Source organism: Narcine bancroftii, chromosome 13 (assembly GCF_036971445.1).
Source record: "Narcine bancroftii isolate sNarBan1 chromosome 13, sNarBan1.hap1, whole genome shotgun sequence".
Lineage (NCBI taxonomy): Eukaryota > Metazoa > Chordata > Chondrichthyes > Torpediniformes > Narcinidae > Narcine > Narcine bancroftii.
In genome coordinates, this window is record NC_091481.1 from 15,592,909 (window position 1) to 15,616,284 (window position 23,376).

Below are 23,376 nucleotides of genomic sequence, written 5' to 3' on the forward strand. Positions count from 1 at the left end.
TATTTGTCTGATGTTTCAAAAGTACAGCACAAAACAGGTTCTCTCGCACCAGTCCCAAGATGCTCATTCCTCACTTGCCAGGTCCGTGCCTTGAAAAAGTATTTCAAACAACTCGCTGAGAACAGGTAACCATGTTCAGCTGTCATATTAGGAAGAGAAATCCCAAGCATCTTTTTTTTAATCCCCCCCCCTTCTCATTTCTGAGAAACAGACTGTTTCCTCTCATTGTGTCAGAACATTCTTTAATCTCTTGCACATTTGAGATCTGAAGGTTGATTACAAATATTCGAGATGATGCTGAATTCTGGTGTGTGTTGCCCAGTGATTTTTGTAGCAGAGCTCTAGTCGTCCCACTGTAACGTAAGACCCTGACACGCTCAATAAACTCTCATTTAAAAAAAAATCAAGCCCTCATGACCAGAGTGCAAAAATTTTTCCCCCGAGCCGTGAAGCTTCTGAACTCCGGGGACACAGGGCTAGCATATGTATGTAACTGTGGTGGATGTCTGCCAAGCTGCCTGTCTCCCCTCCTCTGGCGAGCCTTGCTGGACTAACATTGGCTGTGAATTATCTCGACTGTTAAGGACACTCCCCTTGGGTATAACTGTGTAGGCACCTATGGTCTTTCATTATTGTACCATGAGTTTCTGCTAATAAAAGCCATGATTATTGTTTGACCACATCGTCTTTGTATCCTTCATCAACTGGCATTTCAGTAACATGATATTTACATGTTATTTATATATTTTTTAAAAAGTTTCTGATCCAATTCTGATGTAAATAACTAACTCCATGGTCTGGAGACACGCTATCATTTTCACTGTACACTGCAGCGGTTATGGTATGAATGACAAATAAACGCAAATTGACTTGAAGTGAATTTCAGGACCTGCCATTAACCAATAGAAATTACTTTAGTGTATGAAAGTAAACAGCAACACTTTCCAGATGAAGCATGAGAAATTTCAAATGTTCAACTTTAGAGTTGCAGACCCTTTTTTTTGCTGCTCAGTGCTCAAAATTTATTTGAGGACATCTCTTCTGCTTTTAAAAAAAAGTTGTATTTGAAGTTGTCAATCATACTGCACACACCATGGATCATGCACCTCATTTTACAAATCTTGAGGCTATGTCCCCTAATTCTGGTCTCTCCCACCAATAGAAATAAATTATCTCCCTCTATTTTATATATTTTGTTCATTTCTATAAGATCTCCTCTCATTCGTCTAAATTCCATCAAGTACAGTCTCAGATGATTCAGTCTCTCCTCATAGGTGAACCCCTTCATCCCTGGACTAGGTGAACCTCCTCTGCACCACCCCCAAAGCCAGTACGTCCTTACTCAAGAAAGACCAAAAATGTACGCAGTACTCCAAATGCAGACTTACCAGTACCTTGTACATTTGCAGCATATCCTTCCTGCTCTTGTGTTCAATCCCTTTTACAATGAAGGCCAACATTCCATTTGCCTTCTTGATAGCCCGCTGCACCTCCAAACCAACCTTGCACTCACCAATCCTTCTGCACGCCAGCATGCTGCAATCACTTGCCATTTAAATAATCTTCCATTCTTCCTTCCAAAGTAGATAACCTCACATTTGCCAACTTTGTACTCCATCTGCCAGATCCTTGCCCACTCACTTAACCTATCTATATCTCTCTGCAGCCTCTGCAAAATTTGCTTTTCCACTCAATTTAGTTTCGTCAGCAAATTTAGATGTACCATACTCTGTCCCCTCTTCCAGATTGTTGATGTAAACTGTGAACAGTTGCGGGCCCAGCACCAACCCCTGCAGAACCCCACTCATCACCAATTGCCAACCAGAAAAACACCCCTGCACACCAACTCTCTGCTTTCTCAGTTAGCCAATCCTCCATCCATGCTCATGCATCCCCCTCAATTCCATGCATCCTTATCTTCTGTATGTCTTTCATACTGCAACTTATCAAACACCTTCTGAAAAACCAGGTAATCCTGCTCCCCTCTGTCTACCATGCTTTGATTTCCTCACAACCAAAGTTAAACCGATGAACTTGTAATTGCTGGATTAACACTTAAAACTTTTTTTGAAAAAGGGTGCACCATTTGCAAATTTACAGGCACCACTTCAAAACCTTCAGGTCATTTGATTCTGTTGAGTGCCTCAGCAACTTCCTACCTGGTTTTCTCAATGTAGAGCGCGTCGAAAGAATCAAAGACTTGTTGATCCAAACCAAGGCTTTTATTAACTAGAAGACGGGAGCATATCACATGTCGGTCGACCAGTCCAGAATGACCTGATCTGGCTAGGAGCAATACTTTAAGGCCCGCCAGTAGGTGTGGCTACGCTCTCAGCCAATCACAGTCATCCTACACTACCATCTGCACATATACACATTGGTGATAGAATCTGTACTATCACACACGCCATCATAGGATATATCCTATTCACACCAGGAGATTATTTATGTACTTGAAGAACAGCTAGCCTGACTATCACCTCCTCCCGAACAACGATTAGCCCATCCAGTATCTCAGTAACATCTTCCTTTGCTGAGACTTCAGCTCCTATTTCTTTTTTGGGAGGATCACATCTGTGATGTTAGTAGTGGGAAAACTGCAAGAAATACCTGAACAGTGTCATCAGTCAGTTGGTAATATTAAAGTTTCATAAAACTGCCATGAAAAACGATTCATGGCAACGTGGAGCCACTTTTTTCTCTGTGCAGAGAAGTCCTGATTTTAATGACTCATCCTCAATTCCATCTGGATGGGATAATAGTCCAGGTCGGAGACCAAGGTGATGTGGTTCACTCTGTGTCCAGACATTTAAACTATCTAGCATTCTAACATTTACCCAGAAATTTGCCCCATTAATCATTTCCCCATGTGAATGTCGGCAGAATCAAGGAGGATATTTTAACAGCTGATTTATGACCTTTTTTTTCCACTCAGGTTTGTACAGTTCTTCCTCAGACTGGGTTGTGGGAAGGCATCACCTGACCCCAGGAGTCAGCCAATGCTTTTGCAGTATTCTCTGAATGGAGGCCTAAGCTGGGGTGTCCTCCAGGAATTCCTCTTCAGCAACTCCAGTAACGTGGGCCGGTACATTGCTCTCGAAATTGCCCTGAAGGCCCGCTCATCTTCCACCCGGCTGCGCTGGTGGCAGCCCTCTGAAGATGGGCAATTTTACAGCCCCTGGGCCATTGATGAGGTGAGATCTTACAGCTGAAGATGAGTGTGTACATTGCACGAGTGAGGAGAGTGCAGCATGTTGCATACGTGTTAGGGGAGTGCGGGACGTTGAACATGTGAGGGGAGTGCGGTACATGGCGGTACATTGATTGTGTGAGGGTGAGTGGTGTATCCAATGCTTCTTACATGCAGCCGAAGTTAAACATTGTGAGGTGTTAAGAAGGATCATAAGATTAGGACAGATAAATAACAGCTGGAATTCCAACCTCTATTGGCTGATGGGTATCACTGTTGGAATTACATCTTGACTGGTGAAGACCACATCACACATCCAAGGTCTCAAATCACAGCAAAAGAAAGGCCATTGGGTTAAAACTTCAGAGGGCCATTTCCTCCTGTGGATCGTACCACAGGCCAAGACTGCCAAAAGGAAAGGACAGGACCTGGCGCAGGTTTGGGTGAGGAAGGCTGTTTGGTCCATGATGAACCTGCTCATTGAGTGAGATCACTCATTACACTGGCTTCAGAAATGCTGCATTGTATTTTCCCTTTGACCACCTTCCCCTCCACCCCATGGTGGTTGGCAAAGTCCTCAAAACAGGGTTACTAGTAGATGCAGCACAGAATCAATGAACCTATGCCAACTATTATCCTCCTGTTTAAATGATCCCACCTCAGTCCACATTCTCACCAACCCCCTTCCTTCAGGTTCTGTCATTCACCTCCACACCAGAGGTGTGCAATGGCCAATTAACTGGAATGTAAGGGAAAACCAGAGAACCCAGAAGAAACCCATGCAGTTGCAGGATGAACCTGCAAATGGATGGCACCTGAGGTTAGAGTTGACCCAGATCTCCAGTTCTGTCCGACAATCTGTGCCACTCTCCTGTCGCTTTTATTTGCCATTCAAAATTGGCATCAAACTCCTTGAGCAAAACTCCAGTAATATTTTTCACTCAGTGTCTTTGTGCCTGTTATTTGCTCAGCTGTAACGATTTTACACTTACTGTTGCCTCTCTGAATAAAACAGATTGTGATTGGAGGAAACATTTTGGGTAACACAGTGATTGAAGATAACTTCAACACTCTGGATAACAGGAAGTGGCTGCTACACCCGGGAGGCACCAAGATGCCAGTCTGTGGTTCGAGTGGGGATGCACTGGTGTTCATTGAGAAAGCCTACACCCGTTATGTTGTCTCCTCTGATGTCGTGGTGAATGAAGACTCGTTTTTGCAGTTTGATTTTGCTGCCTCCTGCTCTGTCACAGACTCTTGTTACGGTAAACGTCTCCTTGATTAATACATTTTGTCGGTTCCCCCTCTGCTGGCTTTACTATGGTGGAGGAGGTTCCCCATTCACCAGTCTTGAAAAGGTTTAGGAACAGTATCCTCTGCACAGATGGAACACATATCAATTTTCCAGATCCCTGTACTGGATTGGCCAACATTTACAGTGATGTGGACTTTCTGCAGGATATCTATTCTAGATGTGCCATAGCACATTTAAGGATGGGGGGTGGGGAACAGACTGAATTCATTAAATATTTTTATGTAGTTGGCAGAAGAGGAGTACAGAAAGAACCAACTAAACTTGACTGCTTCACAGGGCAGGGGGCCCATAAACTTTGAGCAGAGTCCTAAGGGGTCCATAGCTAAAACAAGGTTGAGAATGGCTGCTTTAGGAAACACCGTCACAGAGAGCATCAACTCTCTCAACCACAGCCATGTGGCTCAGTGTCTAGTAAGGGAGTGTGGGTTGTGGGTAAGCTAAAGACAGCCTGCTGGAGGAATTCAGCAGATTGGGAGAAAAAGAATGGTTGACGTGAAAAAAGCTTGACGTTTGGGGCCAGAGTCTTTCATCAAGACTGGGGATGCAAAGATGGAAGCCAATGTAAAGGGTGGGTGGAGTCAGGCAAGAGCCTGATCTATGTGGGATTGGTGAACCAGCGAGAGGTGAAACATGGCACACAGAGGCAGCAGATCGACCAACGCTGGACCAAGGGTGAGAGAGGCAGGTGGAGGTGGTCAAGTTAAACAGAGTTAAAAATTGTGGGTAATCTGAATGGAACCAGCTCTGAAACCAGTCCATGTTTCTCAAGCAAACAATTGCCTTTTTTCCCCTCCAACATCCAGAAATTTCAGGACTTTGGTTTCCAACTTGCTGTGAACGAAGGGTGATTCCACAGGTCATTCTGCAGTCAGTGGATTGCACTTGGGGAATCACAGGTTAATAAAGGTCACCTATTTCTGTCTGGGTGCCATGAGTGTGGGAACGTGAGATTGCAGAATTACTTACAAGATGCACATGCAACGTATATTGAACACAGGCTATCCTTTGTTTTGTGTTTAAAAAAATTATTTGCATAATAACAGATATTTTAGTTGTGGCTGCTCCAGAGAATTTTCACTGCCTTTCATTGAAGGTGTTAGAGTGCATAATTTGCCATCAATTATTTTCTTTTTTTTTTCTTTGGCTTGGCTTCGCGGACGAAGATTTATGGAGGGGGTAAAAAGTCCACGTCAGCTGCAGGCTCGTTTGTGGCTGACAAGTCCGATGCGGGACAGGCAGACACGATTGCAGCGGTTGCAGGGGAAAATTGGTGGGTTGGGGTTGGGTGTTATTATTTTATTGGTTGGTTTATTAGCTTAATCAGTAATGAAGCACAGAATCTGATATCAAACACACAAGACATTAAATGGCCATCCAATTTAGTGAAACCATCTCTTCTCCGTGGCCGTGCAGCCTTCATGGATGTTCACTTTATCCCAGGCGCAGGGATCCAGGAATTCTTGCGGCCATTGCATTTCCATTCATGGACGACAATGCACATGCATTGACATAATACACCCCCCACCACCACCACCCCCTTCCCATGTGTGGTGCTGTCAGGCGATGAAGCAAAATCAGCCTTTTATTTGTTAAGGAAAGTTCCTTGCAGTAGTGAGCAAAAAGCAAGTGTTTTTCTTTTCCAATCCCTTCCCAAATTTCCACTAAATTGCTGGATATTCAGTAAAAGATTTGCCACGTTGAGTTGATAATGCAATGGCTGATATTAGCAATCTTAAGCTGCTGAATCTGTTACTGCACTATAGCTTCGAAAGCCTGAGACCACTGAGGCCCTGGCCACTCATGTTCAAAATTGAAATAGTTTGCTACACCACCTTCTGCCTCTAGACCCAGTCAGGGGGGAATTTTAAAAAAAGTGTGTGCAAACTCTTGGCTCCTGGACACCTTTTGTCTCTTCCATTCATTCAGCTGTGGAGCTCCAGTATTCAGTGGATCTGGGAATGACCTGGCAGCCTGTGCTGACAGACTGTCTCCCCAGCAACGTGGAGTGCCACAAGTACCACCTGCAGAAGATCCTGGTGTCAGACACATTCAACAAATGGACCAGACTCACCTTGCCACTGCCACCTTACACCAGGTAGGTCTTTCACTTCACGAAACATCTTGGTTCAAAAAGAAAAAAAAGTATTTCAAACTCAGTGAGCTACTGTTTGTGGGAGGAAAAGGATGTAAAAGTAGTCAACAAAGATTGTGTCGTTTAAGGGAGGAATATCCACTGGGATTCAAACATATCTGAATTCTTAACAATGATTAAAATACCTTTTTTTTTAAGTTCCATGTATTTTAACAGAAGAAAACAATTCCCCACAAACCATCCTTTGACCTTAGTTCAACTAATCCTGAGGTGATATTACAATCTTCTTCAGTAGGAAATTGAGAGAATCCCTAAGGAAACCAATAAAAAAAGGGATATTTATATAATCTCTGTAAATGAGCTGGATTGCATAAATCATCTTTAGTTAAAACAGTATGAAGGTCAAACTGCCTGCCCTCAATCACCATCTAAACTACCACACAAGAATTCTCATTTGGGCATGGTGTGGAAGAGGTCATCACTCGATCATTCTGCTGTGCCTTCACACTCTTCTCAATTCTTCCTCCCCTATATTTCTGCCTGTCTGACACTGATCGCTCGTGTGGAAATGCTGCCATCTGGTGGTCAATGGGAACACCATAATAACCTGACGTCTGGAAATTGGATCTATGTTGCATTTAGTCCTAATGTCCAAGAATTGGACAAAAAATACCCCTCTCTCCTCCCCCCCCCCTTTAAAAAAAGGGAGGTTTGGATCTGGTTTGTAGAAACGCAAATACACAATTCCTGCAGAGTTTGTGGTGGGCATGTTGTCCTCCTCCTGCAGGGTTACTTGAAATGCAGCCACAATAAGGCCCCGAAAAGACTGCTGTGAAGATGAGGGAAAAGGGGGGGGGGGGGGGGGAGAGGTTGTGGCTCTCGAATATTTGTGGTGAGATTCCCTTTATGTCCTGGCCACTAATCTTCTGGTACCGCGCGCCCGAGCAGAACTATAGAAATTGCAATATTATCCATCCTACAAATATCCACAATCATCGCTGAAACTCGGCCAGCGCCTGTTGACAGCAAACATCCATGTGCCCAGAAAGCCCTTTAGTTCACACTTGCTATAGAACTTTAAAAAGTAGGTAATGGGATGAGAATTATTAATCCATTTTCTTTGGACAAAATCCAATATTTAAAACACAAATGTCCGCAGATGCTGTGATTGTAGTAAAAACACAGAAATGCTGGAGGATCTCGGCTGGTCTTGCAGCATCCACAGGAGAGACACGAGTGCAGATGTTGCATCCTCTCTTCTGTTTATTTTAAAATGTGACTGCTGCTCCAATTCCCAGACCCAAGCTACACTTGTGAAAGATGAATACAAGTCTCCCCCAGCAACCAGAATAGAATGGAATAATAATTGAACAGACAGCTAAATTTCCCAGTGGCCTCTCACTGGCCTTATCATCTGATGTGATTCAGAAGTTCCATGATTGGCACCATTGGCGTAGTGGTTTGCCCGACACCTTTACAGCGCCAACGATCAGGATCTAGCCTGGGTTCAAATCCCGCACTGTCTAGAAGGACTTTGGAAGTTCTCCCCTCTCTGTGTGGGTTTTCTCCAGGGGATCTGGTTTCTTCCCACCCTTCAAAACTTACTGGGGGTGTAGGTAAATGGTGTGTAAATTGGGCAGCACGGATTCATAGGGCCGATTTGGCCTGTTACAGTGCTGTATGTTTAAATTTAAAATTTAGTTTAAATTTATAACATTTAAAAGTATACACGGGGTGCAGAAGTATATTAAGAAGCAGAATTTTAAGAAGGTGGACTTGTTTGAAAATCTGTGAGGCTATCTTGATATGTTAAGGGCAACTTTCCAAGTGAGAAGCTTTATGTCCTACCCCATTAAGTGTCCCACACCCCCAAGCTTGGCTTCCTGGTTCCACATGAAGATTACTAGACTTATTAATTAAAGTCAGAATTGATGGGACAGAATTTTATGATGGTGTGTCCAGAGCACATGCATTTTCCCCACATTCTCAGGTGTTTTATATGTTTAAGTCAATTATGGATCATATTCCTGCTCGCATTTTCAACATCTGATTGCTTGTAATGGAATAATTCATTTTTACAAAGTTATTTATTTTTTATCTTCAATCAATCAGTATTGTTTAGTAATGTCCATTTTACCCTCCACTGTGTGAAATATAATCTGCTGCTTTTTTCCATGCTATTGATAAAAATAATATTTCACTGCAATTTAAATTAATGTAAATAATTATTTGCTGGAAAAACTTGGTAGGTTTTGGCTCCCAGTATAGCTGTTGGATGTTGCCATCTTGAGCCAAGGGCCTCTTCCAGTAACCATTTCAGAATTCTTCGACCAAAGCCTACCATCAACATCCATAAGGCAGTGATATTGCTTGAAGAAGGGCTCAGGGGTGAAACAACGGTAATATATCTTTACCTACTATGGATGCTGCGAGACTGGCTGAATTCATCCAGCACTTACGTGTGTTTTTATTAGAATTTTCTGCTGAACATTCAGTTATTGTTGAACCAAAGGAACAAAGAGGTTAGTCACAGAAACCAACAGCAAGAGATGCAAGTAATTGACAACAATTCAGCTTTGCCCCATGTGTGTAAACCTAGGCCACAAGCCTTTGGGATAGCCATGTAAATCAACCTGCTTGCCTTCCATTGTTCAATATAGCAGAGCTTTTGTGCAAAACAACAGTGTCATTTCAGGAGTAGATGAACTGATGCTATCATGTGAGTCCATTATCCCTCTAAGGTCCCAGGCCACTCGTTTCCGTTGGTATCAGCCCTCGCCCTTTGAGAAGCAGCAGACATGGGCCATTGATAATGTTTACATTGGGGACAGCTGTCTGGACATGTGCACTGGCCATGGAAGGTGCTCACGTGGATCCTGCATGTAAGTAATGCATTTTTGATGAGAATTCTTCCAAACGTTTCCAAAATATCATTCTTGAACTGTTTTAGCTTTGTCCAAGTTTTGCCACAGCATTGGCTCCTAGTTCATGTGTCTTGTGTATTTATCCGGATTACTAATATAAATTTGCATTTATTTCAACGATGATAAAGGCAAACCACTTCAGATTAAGTGCAGGGAACAAGTGATAATATTTATCAGCGACAAGATGAGATGATCTGAAGTGAATGTGGATAGAAGCAGGGCAGATAAGATGAACTTATATGCTTTATATATTTGTGGAGGTCAGCGGACAGATAGCAGATGGAATTTAATGCAAAGAAATGCCAAAAGCATCTGGGAAAGAATGATACTGAAACAAAAAAAATGCTTAGGCAATGTAACAATAAATTATCTTCATAAAGCTTCATTACAGTAAGCTGAAGGAATGTAATCGACAGACTGCATTTTTTTTACAGATGTACTGAGGTTGATTTGTGTATTAGCTGGAAAACACATTGTAAGAGGGCTTTTTTGCCAATTGGATTTGCCTTACTACTGCCTGCTGGTAATTTTTCATGACCCTTTATAGCCTTCTACACTTTACTCTTGATAAAGTGTACGTAAAGTTTACCCTCCCTAATTATTAGTTCCTGATATCTGTTTATATGCCTCTTTTTTTCCTCTTGATTTAACCTTCAGTTTTCTTTGATGTCCAGGGTTCCTTATCCTTGTTACCACCAGCTTCTACCCTTAGAAGAACATGTTGGCCCTGAACTCTCACCATTTCTTTTTGGAATGCTTCCCAATGTTGATGTAGCTGCAAGTCCATCCTCCCAATCTACTTTTGCCGGGTCATCCCTCATGTTAATAAAATTGGTCTTCCCTTTCTTACTGGCCCATCCCTCTCCTTTTCCACACCATGATCCCTCACTGACATCCCCACTACTTGACCCCGCCATCTCATTCTCCAAGATTAGGTCAGAGCCATCAGGAACATGGAGCCAGAGGCATGGCACCTCACATTGTAAGGGGGCACATTCAGACCTATGGAAGAACGATGTCACTGTAGTAAGTGATCGAACTATGCCAGCAGCTTTCTGGATGCAAGTATAAGTCATTAGGCACAAATTAATGCAAATGAAATAGATCTCTCCCAGAAATCAAAGTGTTGTGATATGGTATTTGGGTAATTTGTCACATGACAAATGGTGAGAAGATGATTTTAGACCTTGTATTTGTGCAGTCCACCATCACAGACTGACCTCTCATCTGTTCTGGACTAATTGACATTGATTGCTGTAATTGTCATTGCATGTTATCAACCAGGATGGCAGGATGGTGAGCCAATGGAAACCAATTTTGTTTTTCCTTCAACCGAGTATTAGAGTTTGAGAATACAAAAGCCATAGATCAAGTATTAATGATACTAGAGTGAAAAAAAATATTTTAAAATGTCTGAGGAAAAGGACAAAGGTTCAGACCTTCAGAGACTGTTCTCAGGGTGAATGATCATTTCTGCATAGGATGTTGTCATTGTACATAAAAAATTTGGTTGTCCCTAATGAGTCAAGGGAAATTTTCAGTCATTTAAAACTTGCAGCAGATGCTGATGAAGGATATGCCTGTTTTTCACTGCAACATGGATCTTTTAATGTAGGTTATTTTAAATGCTGTAGTTGAGCACTTTTCATTTTGTAATGACCTTGTGCAGTATCAGGGTGGCATGCCCCCCCTTACAGCAAGGCCCAGCGTTATGAGTTGTCCAAGTGAATGCTTGAATGGGATCTCTTGGATCTGGTACTATAGAAAGTTCTCAAACCACTTGGAGTCTCCAGGAATTACTGAGTAACTTGGGAGGAAATTCATGGGGACATTCAAATAAATGATCCTGGTTCTCATTTCCTCAGACATGTTTATTCATTTTAAAGCCTTGGGAGAGGTTTGACAATGGCCACTTTCCACCTGGGGTAGGAAGAATAGATGTCAGAGAGATGGTCAAATCAGAAGACTAATGATAGGAAGGTGGACTGATGGGCTGTCATGAGATGAAGCCAATTGGAATAAAACGAACCAGAGCTGGCATTCTGCAATTTTGGCAACAGGTAGAGGAGTTCTCCCCATTTCACTCCAAGTGATTTATTTTTTCAGTCCATGTTTAAGTCAACTGAAGGTCAGCAAAGTCGCATGTTTTATTATGAAATTAGAAATGGCTGGTGTTCACTCAAGGCCATATGCTTCAACATTTGGTAGACAACACAATATCAAAGGCATTGCTGTAAATGTACCATCCCAACCTTAACAAGAATGGAGGATTCTGCCTTCACTGCCATTGTTGTATGTGAGTCTGACGTTATCTTACTGCTTCTATTATTGAAGAGCTTCATTTGAAGGTTCATAGTGCAGGAGCCACTGAATTTAGAAATCAAAGGAGAAAAGACACAATAAGATGGGAGGGGGACATCAGTTGATGCTAGAGTTAGACAAAAAGAAAACTATTACTGATTAGCATCAATATTTCAGCACCGTGGGCCTGAAGTTGCCAACCTTTATTGTTTCATCTTACAAATACTGCAAGAGTGATGTTGTGCTGGATACAAGCAACAACTCAGAGCAATGAGCTGCAGTGCCCATGCACACAAAGAAAAATGCAGCCTTTCCTTGTGTGAGTGGGGGTGATTTCATTGTCTGCAATTATCCCTCTCTCTTTCTGTTTCTGTGCCCATGACCTTTGTCATGGCTTTTCCTTGGACCAGCTGCGACGAGGAGTGGGAAGGCATGTACTGTTATAAGCCAAAGACGAGTCTCCCCCGCCAGCTTAAAGACAACTTCAACAGATCCCCCTCCAGCAGCAATTGGTTGACGGTAAATGGCGGAAAACTCAGCACCGTCTGTGGAGTTGTGGCCTCTGGAATGGCTCTTCACTTCAGTGGGGTAAGTGTGATCGTCAGGTTCAGTTGTCACCAAGTGGATCAGTGTGTAAATAAACTGGTGACATCTGATTGCAAGAGAGTGGGTTCAGATGTAGAATCTGAGGAAAATTTGCAGCTCAGAAGTGGATCACCGAGCTGTTCATGTCCATGCTGCTGGGAAGAGAGTCACCCAACCCAATTCCAACTTCCAGCACTTGATCCGTTGCCCTGCACATCACAACCCTTCATGTAAACATTTGGACATTTCCTAAAGCTGTTGAGAATTTCTACAGTGGGTTCCAGACCACAGCACCCTCTGGATGAGAAAATGTTTCCTCCTCTCCCCTCTTATCCTTCTCCCAATTTCTTTAAACCTGTGCCCCATTAATCAGGATAAAAATTCACAGCAAAAACAAAGTGACCAATTTATGGAGTTGAGATAAGACTATAAAAGGCATAGGAGCAGAAATAGGCTATTCAAGTGGTTCTCAACCTTTTACTTTCCATCACATACCACCTTAAGTAATTGCTTTCTCACCACAGAGCACCTATTACTAATCACAGATGCTCTGTAAGGTGGTATGTAAGTGGGAAATAAAGGTGACAAACCACTGACTTATTCAGTCTGCACCCCATTTAATCAAGAGCTTTTTTTCATTTTCTTACCCAACCCCACTGCCCAGCCTTCTCCCCATGACCTTTGGTGCCCTGGCTCATGAAGAACCTATCAATCTTTAATGTCTTAAATGCACACATCGACCTGCCCCCCCACAACTGCCTGTGGCAACAAATTCCACAGATTTACCATTTTCAGGTTGGTGATCAGTGGTGTGCCAAGCATCAGCCCTGAGGCCGTAACTATTGATAATTGATGTTGATCCTTCAGATGCAGGAAATGTATGGACTGCAGCCAGATCTGCCTGAAATACAGAAATAGATGGGTTGGCATGTTATGTGGACACACAGGCTGCCAAAGGATCCAGGCAGCTGAACTGAATGGGAAGAATGAGCAGATGAATTATGAGACAGTAGAAATCAAAAAATCCAGATGCCAGAAATTTGGACCACCCAAGAATCCGGACTTCGAAAACTCTCAAACTTTTAAAATTTAATAGGCTTTTGTGTGCGTACGTGCACGTGTAAGCACCACAGATGCACACTGTTTCCCCCAGGGAGGCCATAGGGTCCATGTTGAGAATGTCTGGGATAGTGAGGGGAAATGGCCAGTAGTTTGCAAATCTTTTTGTTCCCCCGCTCACATACCACCTCTGTGGGTAGTCAGGGATTACTTAAAGAGGTATGTAAGTAGAAAGTAAAGGGTAGAGAACTACTGTCCTAATCTTCAATATCCAGTGATCTTTCTTAGAGAGCAGCCATATTACTTTGTCAGAGGGTGCTTGGCCTAGATGCTTTCATGGCTAATGCAACCACTTGCTGGCTTTTTAAAAAAAAAAGATTTCCAGTTAATATTTTGCTCTTTTGCCACTCGCCTTTAGCACCACACCAGCTGCTCCCCTCCCAATTTTTGTTCAGGCCTTTCTAAGTGCTAATTTACTAATCTGTTGAAATAATCATTAATTGTAATTGCATTGTTAAACTCTTCTAGACACAATTATTGTTATCTTAAGCATTATTATTGAAACAATCTGAGATGGGTCATTAAAGTACTTGCACAATAAATTGCTTTTATAGCCTTGAATGGGTGTTAATATCTAAATAATGTTGAGTTCCGCAGGAAGAGGAAGGAGTAAAAAGCTGTACATGGTTCCTAGAATATCTGATGTCTACGTTTGATATTTGATCATCCTGAGCTCTGGCATCAATCAAAAAAATTCATATGTGGCCTCAACAGCTCCTTCCTCTTCTACCCTCCCATGTGAATCAGCCTATTACCTGTTAGCCTATGCTCCTTCCATTTCCTTCCTCTCCTCAACGTTATTCAGTCGCCTGCCTGATGTTTCCGCATTCCCAATGAAGGATGCGGTCCAGAAACATTGACTGCCTGAAGTCAGGAGGTGTAAAACACGAGAGTCTGCGGACACTGTGATTAAAGTGAAAACACAACGCTGGAGGAACTCGGCAGGTCAAACAGGGTACATTATATAGCAAAGATGAAGATACATAGCTGATGTTTTGGGCTTGAGCCCATCAAAGAATGATGGAATGTGGACAGGTGTCTGAACAAAATGGAGGGGGAGAGGGTAGTGGAAGGAGCACAGTCCCACAGGCAGGAGGAACTTAATATCTAAGTGAATAAGTTAAGGTTCTGTGAGTGGAGAGGGAAGTGGGTGGAGAGCTGGAGGAAAAAAATAGAGAGAGAACGGGGTGTAACGTGTGGGCCCAGCGGAGTATGAAGTACAGGAGAACGTGTGGGCCCAGCGGAGTATGAAGTACAGGAGAGGTCCATGCAGGCTGTGGCCACCGAAGTCTGGAGCTGCTGCAGTGAAATAGTGTTTCCACTGCCTTTTACCTCCTATGGATGCTGCGTGATCTGCCAAGTTTCTCCAGCACATTTGTGTACTGTGGTGGATGTCGGTGTGGTGATATGACCACTAGCCTACTGCAGGGGGCGATCTCTGTACCAGCAGGAAGGCCACCTAAGGGCTGACTCCTACTGGCCGGCTGTCAATCAGCCAACCTGAATATAGACCTGAGCCAGTCACATGGGAACCACCAAAGCATGAACTGGTGTTCAGACTCTTACCTGAATAAAGCCTGTTGTACAGTCTTTCGAGTTTTGTGCTTGGTTGCTGTTACCTCAGGGCACCACAGTCAGTACCTGCATATTGTTTATCCAAATTGCTGTGGTTTTGTGACCCATTGAAAGTTTGGCCCTTTTCCAAGATTGTCCCTGGCTGCACTGAATGATTGCCTGCTCCTAATTCCCTCACACAAGTCCCTCTGCTGTTCACAGACCGTGTAATGTAAACGTGTATTTTGCAATTCAGCTTGGAATTCAAAACACAGTCCTGAAATTAAAGCACAGAGGTTCTACTTTTCTTTTTAATTTAGTCATTGTTCGCCTTGTGCCGCACCTATTGGCAGTGACTGAAGGAGTGTTGGCAGTGACTGAAGGAGTGTTGGCAGTGCACTGCTAGGTGTGGCTGCTGAGCCCACACTCAATAAAGGCATTTTTGAGGTCCATAATCAGAACTCTGAATGTGTCTGTTTTTAACTGATCTCGCTCCTCAGCTTTCTGCGATGATAGTTAATTCTTTTCAGTGAGTACTGGAAATCTGAAATAAAAGCAGAAAATTCTGAAAACTGCAGCAATCACGCAGTATCTATGGAAAGAAACAGAATTAACAAGGGAACATGTAAAAACTGTGTCCAAGCTACGTTTGCCTCTCTCAAAATTGACCTGATTAATCAGCGAGTCTGGTAGCTTCGTCAGGCAGCTTTTAACCTTGGCGATCTTACCCCACCCTATCAGAGATATTTTCATACCCTGTGTGAAATTTAGATGGCGTCTCTTCCTCCAGTTCTGATGAATTATCTGTGGGCTGAAACTTTAATTCCCTGTCTTCACAATAATGCTTTCTGACCAGCTCAGTGTTTCTACTACTTTGTTTTTATGCTAGTTCCTTTATCTCTGTACTGACAATAACCACACCAGCAGTGCGAGTATAAGACGCTTTACTAAACTAATATGTACACTAAGAGGTCTTGTCTCTGCAAGACGAACCTGGAAGGCTAGACTCTAGCTCTGGACTGCTTTATCGACAAGGTCACCGGGATGACCCCTGGTGACCTAGTGGTGGAATTACATATCCCGACAATTTAAAAAGAGCAAACCATTTTACATAAAATCTACATGGAATTCTGCTGTCAGAGAGCAACAACAATCATTAAGGATCCACACCACCAAGGACATGAGTAAAACACGAAAGTGTGCAGACACCGTGATTTTAAAGTACAATGCTGGAGGACCTGAGCGGGTTTTGTCCTTTTTGCTATTTAAGTACACTGTCTGACTCACCAAGGAGATGCTCTGTTCTCGCTGCTGGCATCAGGAAAGAGGTAGAGATGGCGCAAGACTCATACCACAAGGTTCAGGAGCTACCCCTCCCTCATCAGACTATAAACTCAATCAAAGACTCATTTAAGAACTTTGCACATTATTTATAATTGATGTGTGTGCTGTCATGTTTGTACTCTTACAATAAATCTGAACTTAGAACTTCTAAAAACAAAAGTTGGTGATAATTTACCACTTCAATCAGAAACTTTTTATTGTCAAAAGCTTGAAACGTACACCATAAAAGGACTTGCATTATTGCCACAAAGGACTATAATTAGAAATAAAACAGTGATGGAATTGTTTTTTTTAAACTTTATTTAAAATTTTATAACATGAATAAAATAGAAAATTACATTTAAAAAGAATAAAAGTAAGATGATAACCCCCCCCAATAATTATTACACAACATTAATAACCTAACTTAAAATTAGTCTAACCTCCCCCCACAAAATAAAGAGTGAAAAGTTAATAAAATGAACAATTTTATATATAAGAAAAAAAGCCCACTTACAAAAAAAAGATAAAACATAACAAGTAAGTGATGGAATTGTTGAGCTGTATCTGTGAAGAGGACATAGCCATTTAGGAGAATGAGAAAACTGAAAACATAATTTCCCCAGAAGTTGTTCATCTGCTTCTAAGATCCATGCATTAAGTTGCACAACTATCAATGTTTTGAATAAATTTGTGAGACCAGTTGGCCTCCAACTCACCAAAAGTCTGTGAGATTTTCCTCTGATGGAATTATTCCTCTGCTTTAGGGTTGTTCACGTCAGTTGGTGACGGTAGATTTGGACCTCACAGATGCCGAGTTTATTCAGTTTTACTTCATGTACGGCTGCCTTGTTCCCCCAAATAATCGCAATCAGGGTGTCTTTCTGGATTATTCTGTCAATGGAGGCATCACATGGAACATCTTAATGGAAATCTTTTTTGACCAATACAATAAGCCTAGGTGAGTGACTCAAGTTGCACGGTTGGCCTAGCTGTTAGCGCCAGCATTCGGGACGGGGTTTGAATCCCGTGCTGCCTGTATGGAGTTTGTCCGTTTTCCCTGTGTCTGTGTGGGTTTTCCCCGGAGGGCTCCGGCTTCCTCCCATTGTTCAAAATGTACTGGAAGTTGTAGTTAATTGGGTTCAATTGACATCATAGGCTTGTGGGCTGACAGGGCCTATTACTGAGCTGTAGGTATAAATTCTAAAATAAAAAAAATTAATAACCCTGCAGTTTTTTTTCTCATGTATTTATCTGGTTTTCCTCTGAAGGTTGCTATTTAATCTGTACCAGCATCAATGTATTAAAAACAGAAGGTTTCCTCATGTTGGTTCATTTTGCCAATTGCCTTAAATCTTTATCCTCTGGGCCTTCACCTAGTGAAAACTGAATTTTTTTTTCATCTAAACCCATTCACGATCTTAAACCGCAACTCTCCTCTTTGTATTCTCCTGAATTTAAATTTGTAATTTGTGAATAATCTCATCCTGATATGACTTTCAATCGTGTTGAGTTGAAATAAAAACAAAAAAAAATGTTGAAACACTCTACAGGTCAGGTAGTAACATTTCAGGTTATCAGAATTGAGTTGGAAAGAGGGTAAAAAAAAAAGTTAATTTTCAGTTTCGGAGAAGATGGACCAAACTCGATAGGGTGATACTAGGGTTGCAAAGGGGATAAGTTTTAGAGATCACTGGTCAGAGCTGTGTGGGCAGGTAGAGAGACAGAAAATGAACAAAAGCTGGGAAGTTAAGCCAAATTATGACAGAAAATCTGAAACAAAGGAATTTAAAAGTTGCAGAATACAATGCTACAGGTTATATCCTGCAGGCCAGGTTGTGCTTGTAGAGAAAGAAAGACTGATCAAATGCACAATTGGAAGATTTACAGCAGAAATGACAAATCCTGATGGAAATAAGAAGGCAGGTAACATGAAGCTATAGAATTTGATGTAGAGTCTAGAAGTCTGCAAAGTGCCCAGAAGGAAGATGAGATGCTGTTCCATTGTATCTCGTTGCAGTGGTGCAGGTGGCCACAAAGGGGGACGTGGGTTGGAGAATTAATGGCAGGCCACAGAAAGCTCAAGTTGCTCCTATGGACTGAACATAGATGCTCCATAAAGCATTCACCCTATCTGCTTTTGATTCCTCCATTCTAGAGGAGGCCACATTGTAAATATCTAATGTAGTATGTAGATTAGAAAAAGTACGTGGATTACTGCTTCACATGGAAAGAATTCCCCTGTGGTAATAAGAGAAGTGATTAAAGGTCAGATATTACATCTGCTGAGATTGCATGGCAAGTGCTACAAGAAGTGGGGTAGCTTGCATTGATGTAAGGTCAGTCCACGGCCTTACAAAGGAAACTGACTTTCAAAATGCAAGTTGGATTGTGGAAGCCGAGGGGGAAAATATGGTCTAAAGTGAAGGTTTTAGGTGGATATATGTGTGGTAAAAGGTGGGGACTTGGAGAGTTCCATCTTAATTCTGTCCAGAGGGAGAGGATGTGTGGGAAGTAAAGTGATGCAGTCAAGGACTCATCCTCACCCATCCTCTCTGCAACGTAAAATTAACTTAGTTCCCCTCTGCCAATAGATCTTTGACCTGAAGGATTAACTCTGTTTTTCCTTCCACAGATGCTTTCTGACCTACTGACTTTTTTTTTGCATTTTCTGTTTTTATTTCCAATTTCCATCATTTGCAGATTCATGATTTCATGATGTGTTAACTCTGTTTCTTGAACACAGACCCTACCTTTTGCTACCATGAACTTGAAGTATCGTTTAAACAAGATGGAGAAAATTGTACTTTTTTTTTTCATGATTTGGTTTTATTCAAATTCTTCGACCTTTTGTTGGTTTGTCTTTAGCTTCCTCTGCAGAGACCAGGAGCTAAAGATTTGAGGAATCCTGGAAGACGGTTGTTGAGGAAGAAGTGCTTAAAGTGAAAGTGGGGATGTCAGCAGCAGGTTTTGAAAGAATAACGGGCCTGTTGTCTGCAACTGTCTTAAATTTAACCAATTTTATTCGCAACTGTTCATTCAAAAGTACTTCTTTTCATTCATGTAATGTGGACTTTGCTGAGAAGGCGAGCAATTGTTGGCCATCGTCCATTACCCTTGAACAAAGGAACTTGCATGGCCACATGGTGGGGAACACACTGCAGCAGACCACATCCAGGTCAGACTGGATTTGTTAGATAGATTTCCTTCCCAGAAAGCCATTCATAAGCCACTTGGATTTGTTTCTATTGTCTGCTTGTTTCATGATTAGTACTACTTATCATAACTTTTTAATTACAGTTTTGGGTAACTAATTAATTTCTCCGCTCCACAGATTTGGATTAAAAAAGCCTTGGATTACTAAAGTAAAGGCTTCAATTTACTAGTCCAGGCCTTTGGTCTACTATTGCAGTCATGTAAACACCAGCATTAGGCTTCATTATATTACATGGATATGTCAATTGTATGTTAGTGAAAATAATTAAAACCAATTCATGTTTGTGGTTCCAACATAGCTTTGTAAGCATTCTCCTTCCACCTGAGGCCAAAGTAGTTGGCACTCGTTTCCGATGGTGGCAACTTACCCACGATGGACATGAGCAGAGTGACTGGGCTATTGACAATGTATTGATAGCTGGCTCAGCCAGTGAAAGAACCTTCATGCTAGATACATTCAGCAGTACTCCTCTCCCACCACATGACCGGAGCCCAGCTGACAGTGGACCTGTGGGCAGGATCAGCTTTGATCTATTTCAAGAAAGACCGACAGGTAAATTTGATTTTTTAGCTTCCAAGGTGCTGAAATATCATTTACTGTATAATTCTTAAACACTTAAAAGGTTCAACTCAAGATTATCTTCATGTCATCTTTGTTGTCTTGAATCAATGTGGTCATATGGAAATAGAAACAAAGTTACACTGAATCTTGCTTTAAAGATGATTGTTTCTCTGTTGTGACTCTCTGGTTTCACTATTTTTTGTTTGTTGAAAACACAATTATACCATTGTCAATCAAACTTCAATATTGTGTCTCATAACTAATATCTGGACTTCATTGAACCAAATGGGTCCAAGCAATTATTCCTTGAGAAAAAAATCAGAGAAGTATCTTGGACCATCTAATCTTGAGGCCCAATGTCCTAGTAAGAGTATCGGGAGAAAGATTCGCAAACAAATTGCAATCATGCCCTTACATTGCAACTTTCTAATTGTGTCTTATGATGCAGACACCCGTTTCTAATTACATTCTCCTGCACAAACTATCTTGGTCACAGACAAAATATTCAGTGGAGCAGTAACTCGTCCTCATTGATGTCAGAAGCATTACCTTGACGAAGGCCTCAGGCCTGAAATGTCGCTTACTCTTTACTTTCTATAGACCAGTGGATCTCAACCTTTTTCTTTCCGCTCACATACCATTTGAAGCAATCCCAATGCCATCGGTGGACTGTGATTAGTGAGGGATTCACCCTTAATAGAAATTGCCAGGTGCTTCTTGGAGTCAGAGAAAGAGAAGCAAAAGAGAGTTCTCACCCCCCCCTCCACCCCCTCCCCCAACTGAGTCACTGACTGACAATGAATTTGCCTCCAGTGCTCTCCTGCAGCCACATAGTCCCCACTCCAAACCATCGGCAACCTGAGGTCCAGATTTGAACCTCCAATCAAGAAGCCTTCAGCGCACTCAGCACCCTCTTGCATCCCACTTCTCCAGCAGTTTATTACAATCTCAGCATCTGCAGATTTTCCTGTTTGACAAACTTCAAGAGCTATCCTTAAGTGTGTTTAGGGGAAAATTTCTGCCTTCAAGGGCTTGAACTTTGTGATAGTACAGATCTATCACCAATGTATATAGTGTATATAGTTACAGTATCTAGACTGTGCTTACAGCAATTGGCTGAGAGCTAAGCCACGCCTACTGTCTGGGCCTTAAAGGGTTGTGTCCCTAGCCAGGTCGGATCATTCCGACCTTTTGCTCCTGTCTTTTGCTAATAAAAGCCTTGGTTTGGATCAACAAGTCTTTGATTCTTTGACGACCTCTACAAACTTCTTTGCATTTTATCTTCATTGCTGTACTACAATGGGGTTGCAGATATAAATAGAGCAACACCTCACAGGGTACATCTCACACTGATTAGTAGAGAAGACATTTAAAATCAAGCAAATCTATGAGTTATACTCAGAATTTAATTTCAGAACTTTTTGATTAAAATATCTCAAGTCATGTACAACAAATGATGTTTCACTAAAACATGTTTTTATCTTAAAAACTGCTGGAAACTGAACATATTGGCAGCTTACAAACTAAACAAGTACTGGATGTTTCATGACGAGTGTTCTGTGGAGAGATTCTGTGAATCACCTGATGGAGTGATGCTGTGTGGCAGCCATGATGGTCGGGAAGTTGATGCATCCACCCATGACCTCACACCTAGCGAGGACTGGATTGTCCAATTTAAGGTAAAACTTTTCATCATCTTGCAAAGTAAAATTGAGGTAGCACTCAATATTTTGTCATTTACATTGCAGGAAAAATGCTAAACAGTTAACAGGTTAGAAGAGCAGAACTCTTTAAATGCATAATTTACCATCATGAACAAGTCATGAATTCGGTGTTTGCCACAACAACATAGAGCAAACATACACATTATAACCATCTTATGACATTACTATAAAAAATAAAATAAAAATAACAATAGCAGTGCACGAAATGTAAGGCGGTGTCTTTGGTGCATTGATTATTCAGGAATCTGATGGCAGTGGGGAAGAAGCTGTCCTTGTGCCGCTGGATGCTAGCCTTGAGGCTCCTGTACCTTTTCCCCGATGGTAGCAGAGTGAAGAGGGCATGGCCTGGGTGGTGGGGGTCTTTGAGGATAGAGGCTGCTTTTTTAAGACCACTTCATGTAGATATCCTCGATGGAGTGGTGCCTGTGATGTCGCAGGCTGAATTATTCTTGTCCTGAGAGTTGACGTCTCCATACCAGGCAGTGATGCAGCCAGCCAGAAGTTTACGAGAGTCTTCGGTGACATTCCAAGCCTCCTCAACACCTCACAAATTATAGCCACTGGCGAGACTTCTTTGTGATTGCCTCAATGTTGAGGCTCCAGGACAGATCCTCAGAGATGTTAACATGCAGGAATTTGAAGTTCTTAACTCTCTCCACTACTGAGCTCTTGTTGAGGACTGGGTCATGTTCCCCTGACTTTTCCTGAAGTCCAAAATCATCTCCTTGTTTTGCTAACATTGAGCACAAGGTTCTTGTCATTATACCATTCAATGAGCTGTTCTATCTCCCTCCTGTACACTTCCTTATTGCCGTTTGTGATTCTGCCAACAACTGTGGTGTCATCAGCAGATTTATAGATGGCTTTGGAATTGTGCCTGGCCACACATTTGTGGGAGTATAATGAGTAGAGCAGTGGGCTAAGCATGCATCCTTGGGTGTGCCTGTGTTGATAATCAGTGAGGAGGAGACGTTGCTTCCAATTCATACTGACTGTGGTCTTCCAATGAGAAAGTCAAGGATCTAATTGCAGAGTGGGTGACCAGCACTGAGGGAATAATGATATTGAAGGCCAAGCTGTAGTCTATGAAGAACAGTTGTATGTATGAATTGCTGCTTTCAAGGTGATCCAAAGCTGAGTGGAGAGCCAGCACTGTTGCATCTGCTGTGGAACGATTGTGTCGATAGGCAAATTGTGGTGGGTCCAGATCTAAACTTAGGTACGAGTTAATTCTGGCCATGACCGACCTTTCGAAGCATTTCATCACAGTAGAAGTTGATGCTACTGGTCAGTAGTTGTTGAGGTAACCCATGCTTCTCTTCTTGGGTACCCAAATGTTTAAATTTGGAAAGCCAGTTAGTGGTAAAGCTGCAAAGGTCTGGTCTCAGCTGATAATGCAGAGCAGTGCCAAGAGAGTGTTCCACTTTTTGGTCCAACTTCTGTTTTCAGAGGAATGTCTAATGAAGAACAC

General features: G+C 42.1%; 1 protein-coding gene across 5 annotated transcripts in view; it reads left to right on the forward strand.

Moving 5' to 3' along the window:
• Positions 1-23,376, forward strand: part of LOC138748952 (reelin-like) — a 271,468-nt gene that overhangs the window by 216,265 nt on the left and 31,827 nt on the right. For all 5 annotated transcript variants that reach the window (XM_069909910.1, XM_069909907.1, XM_069909911.1 and 2 more), the window contains 8 exons: positions 2,936-3,194; positions 4,206-4,455; positions 6,432-6,600; positions 9,339-9,479; positions 12,233-12,410; positions 17,171-17,364; positions 19,919-20,172; positions 21,697-21,860. In XM_069909910.1, coding sequence (XP_069766011.1) covers positions 2,936-3,194; positions 4,206-4,455; positions 6,432-6,600; positions 9,339-9,479; positions 12,233-12,410; positions 17,171-17,364; positions 19,919-20,172; positions 21,697-21,860 — 1,609 coding nt within the window. The remainder of the gene's footprint in view (positions 1-2,935; positions 3,195-4,205; positions 4,456-6,431; positions 6,601-9,338; positions 9,480-12,232; positions 12,411-17,170; positions 17,365-19,918; positions 20,173-21,696; positions 21,861-23,376) is intronic.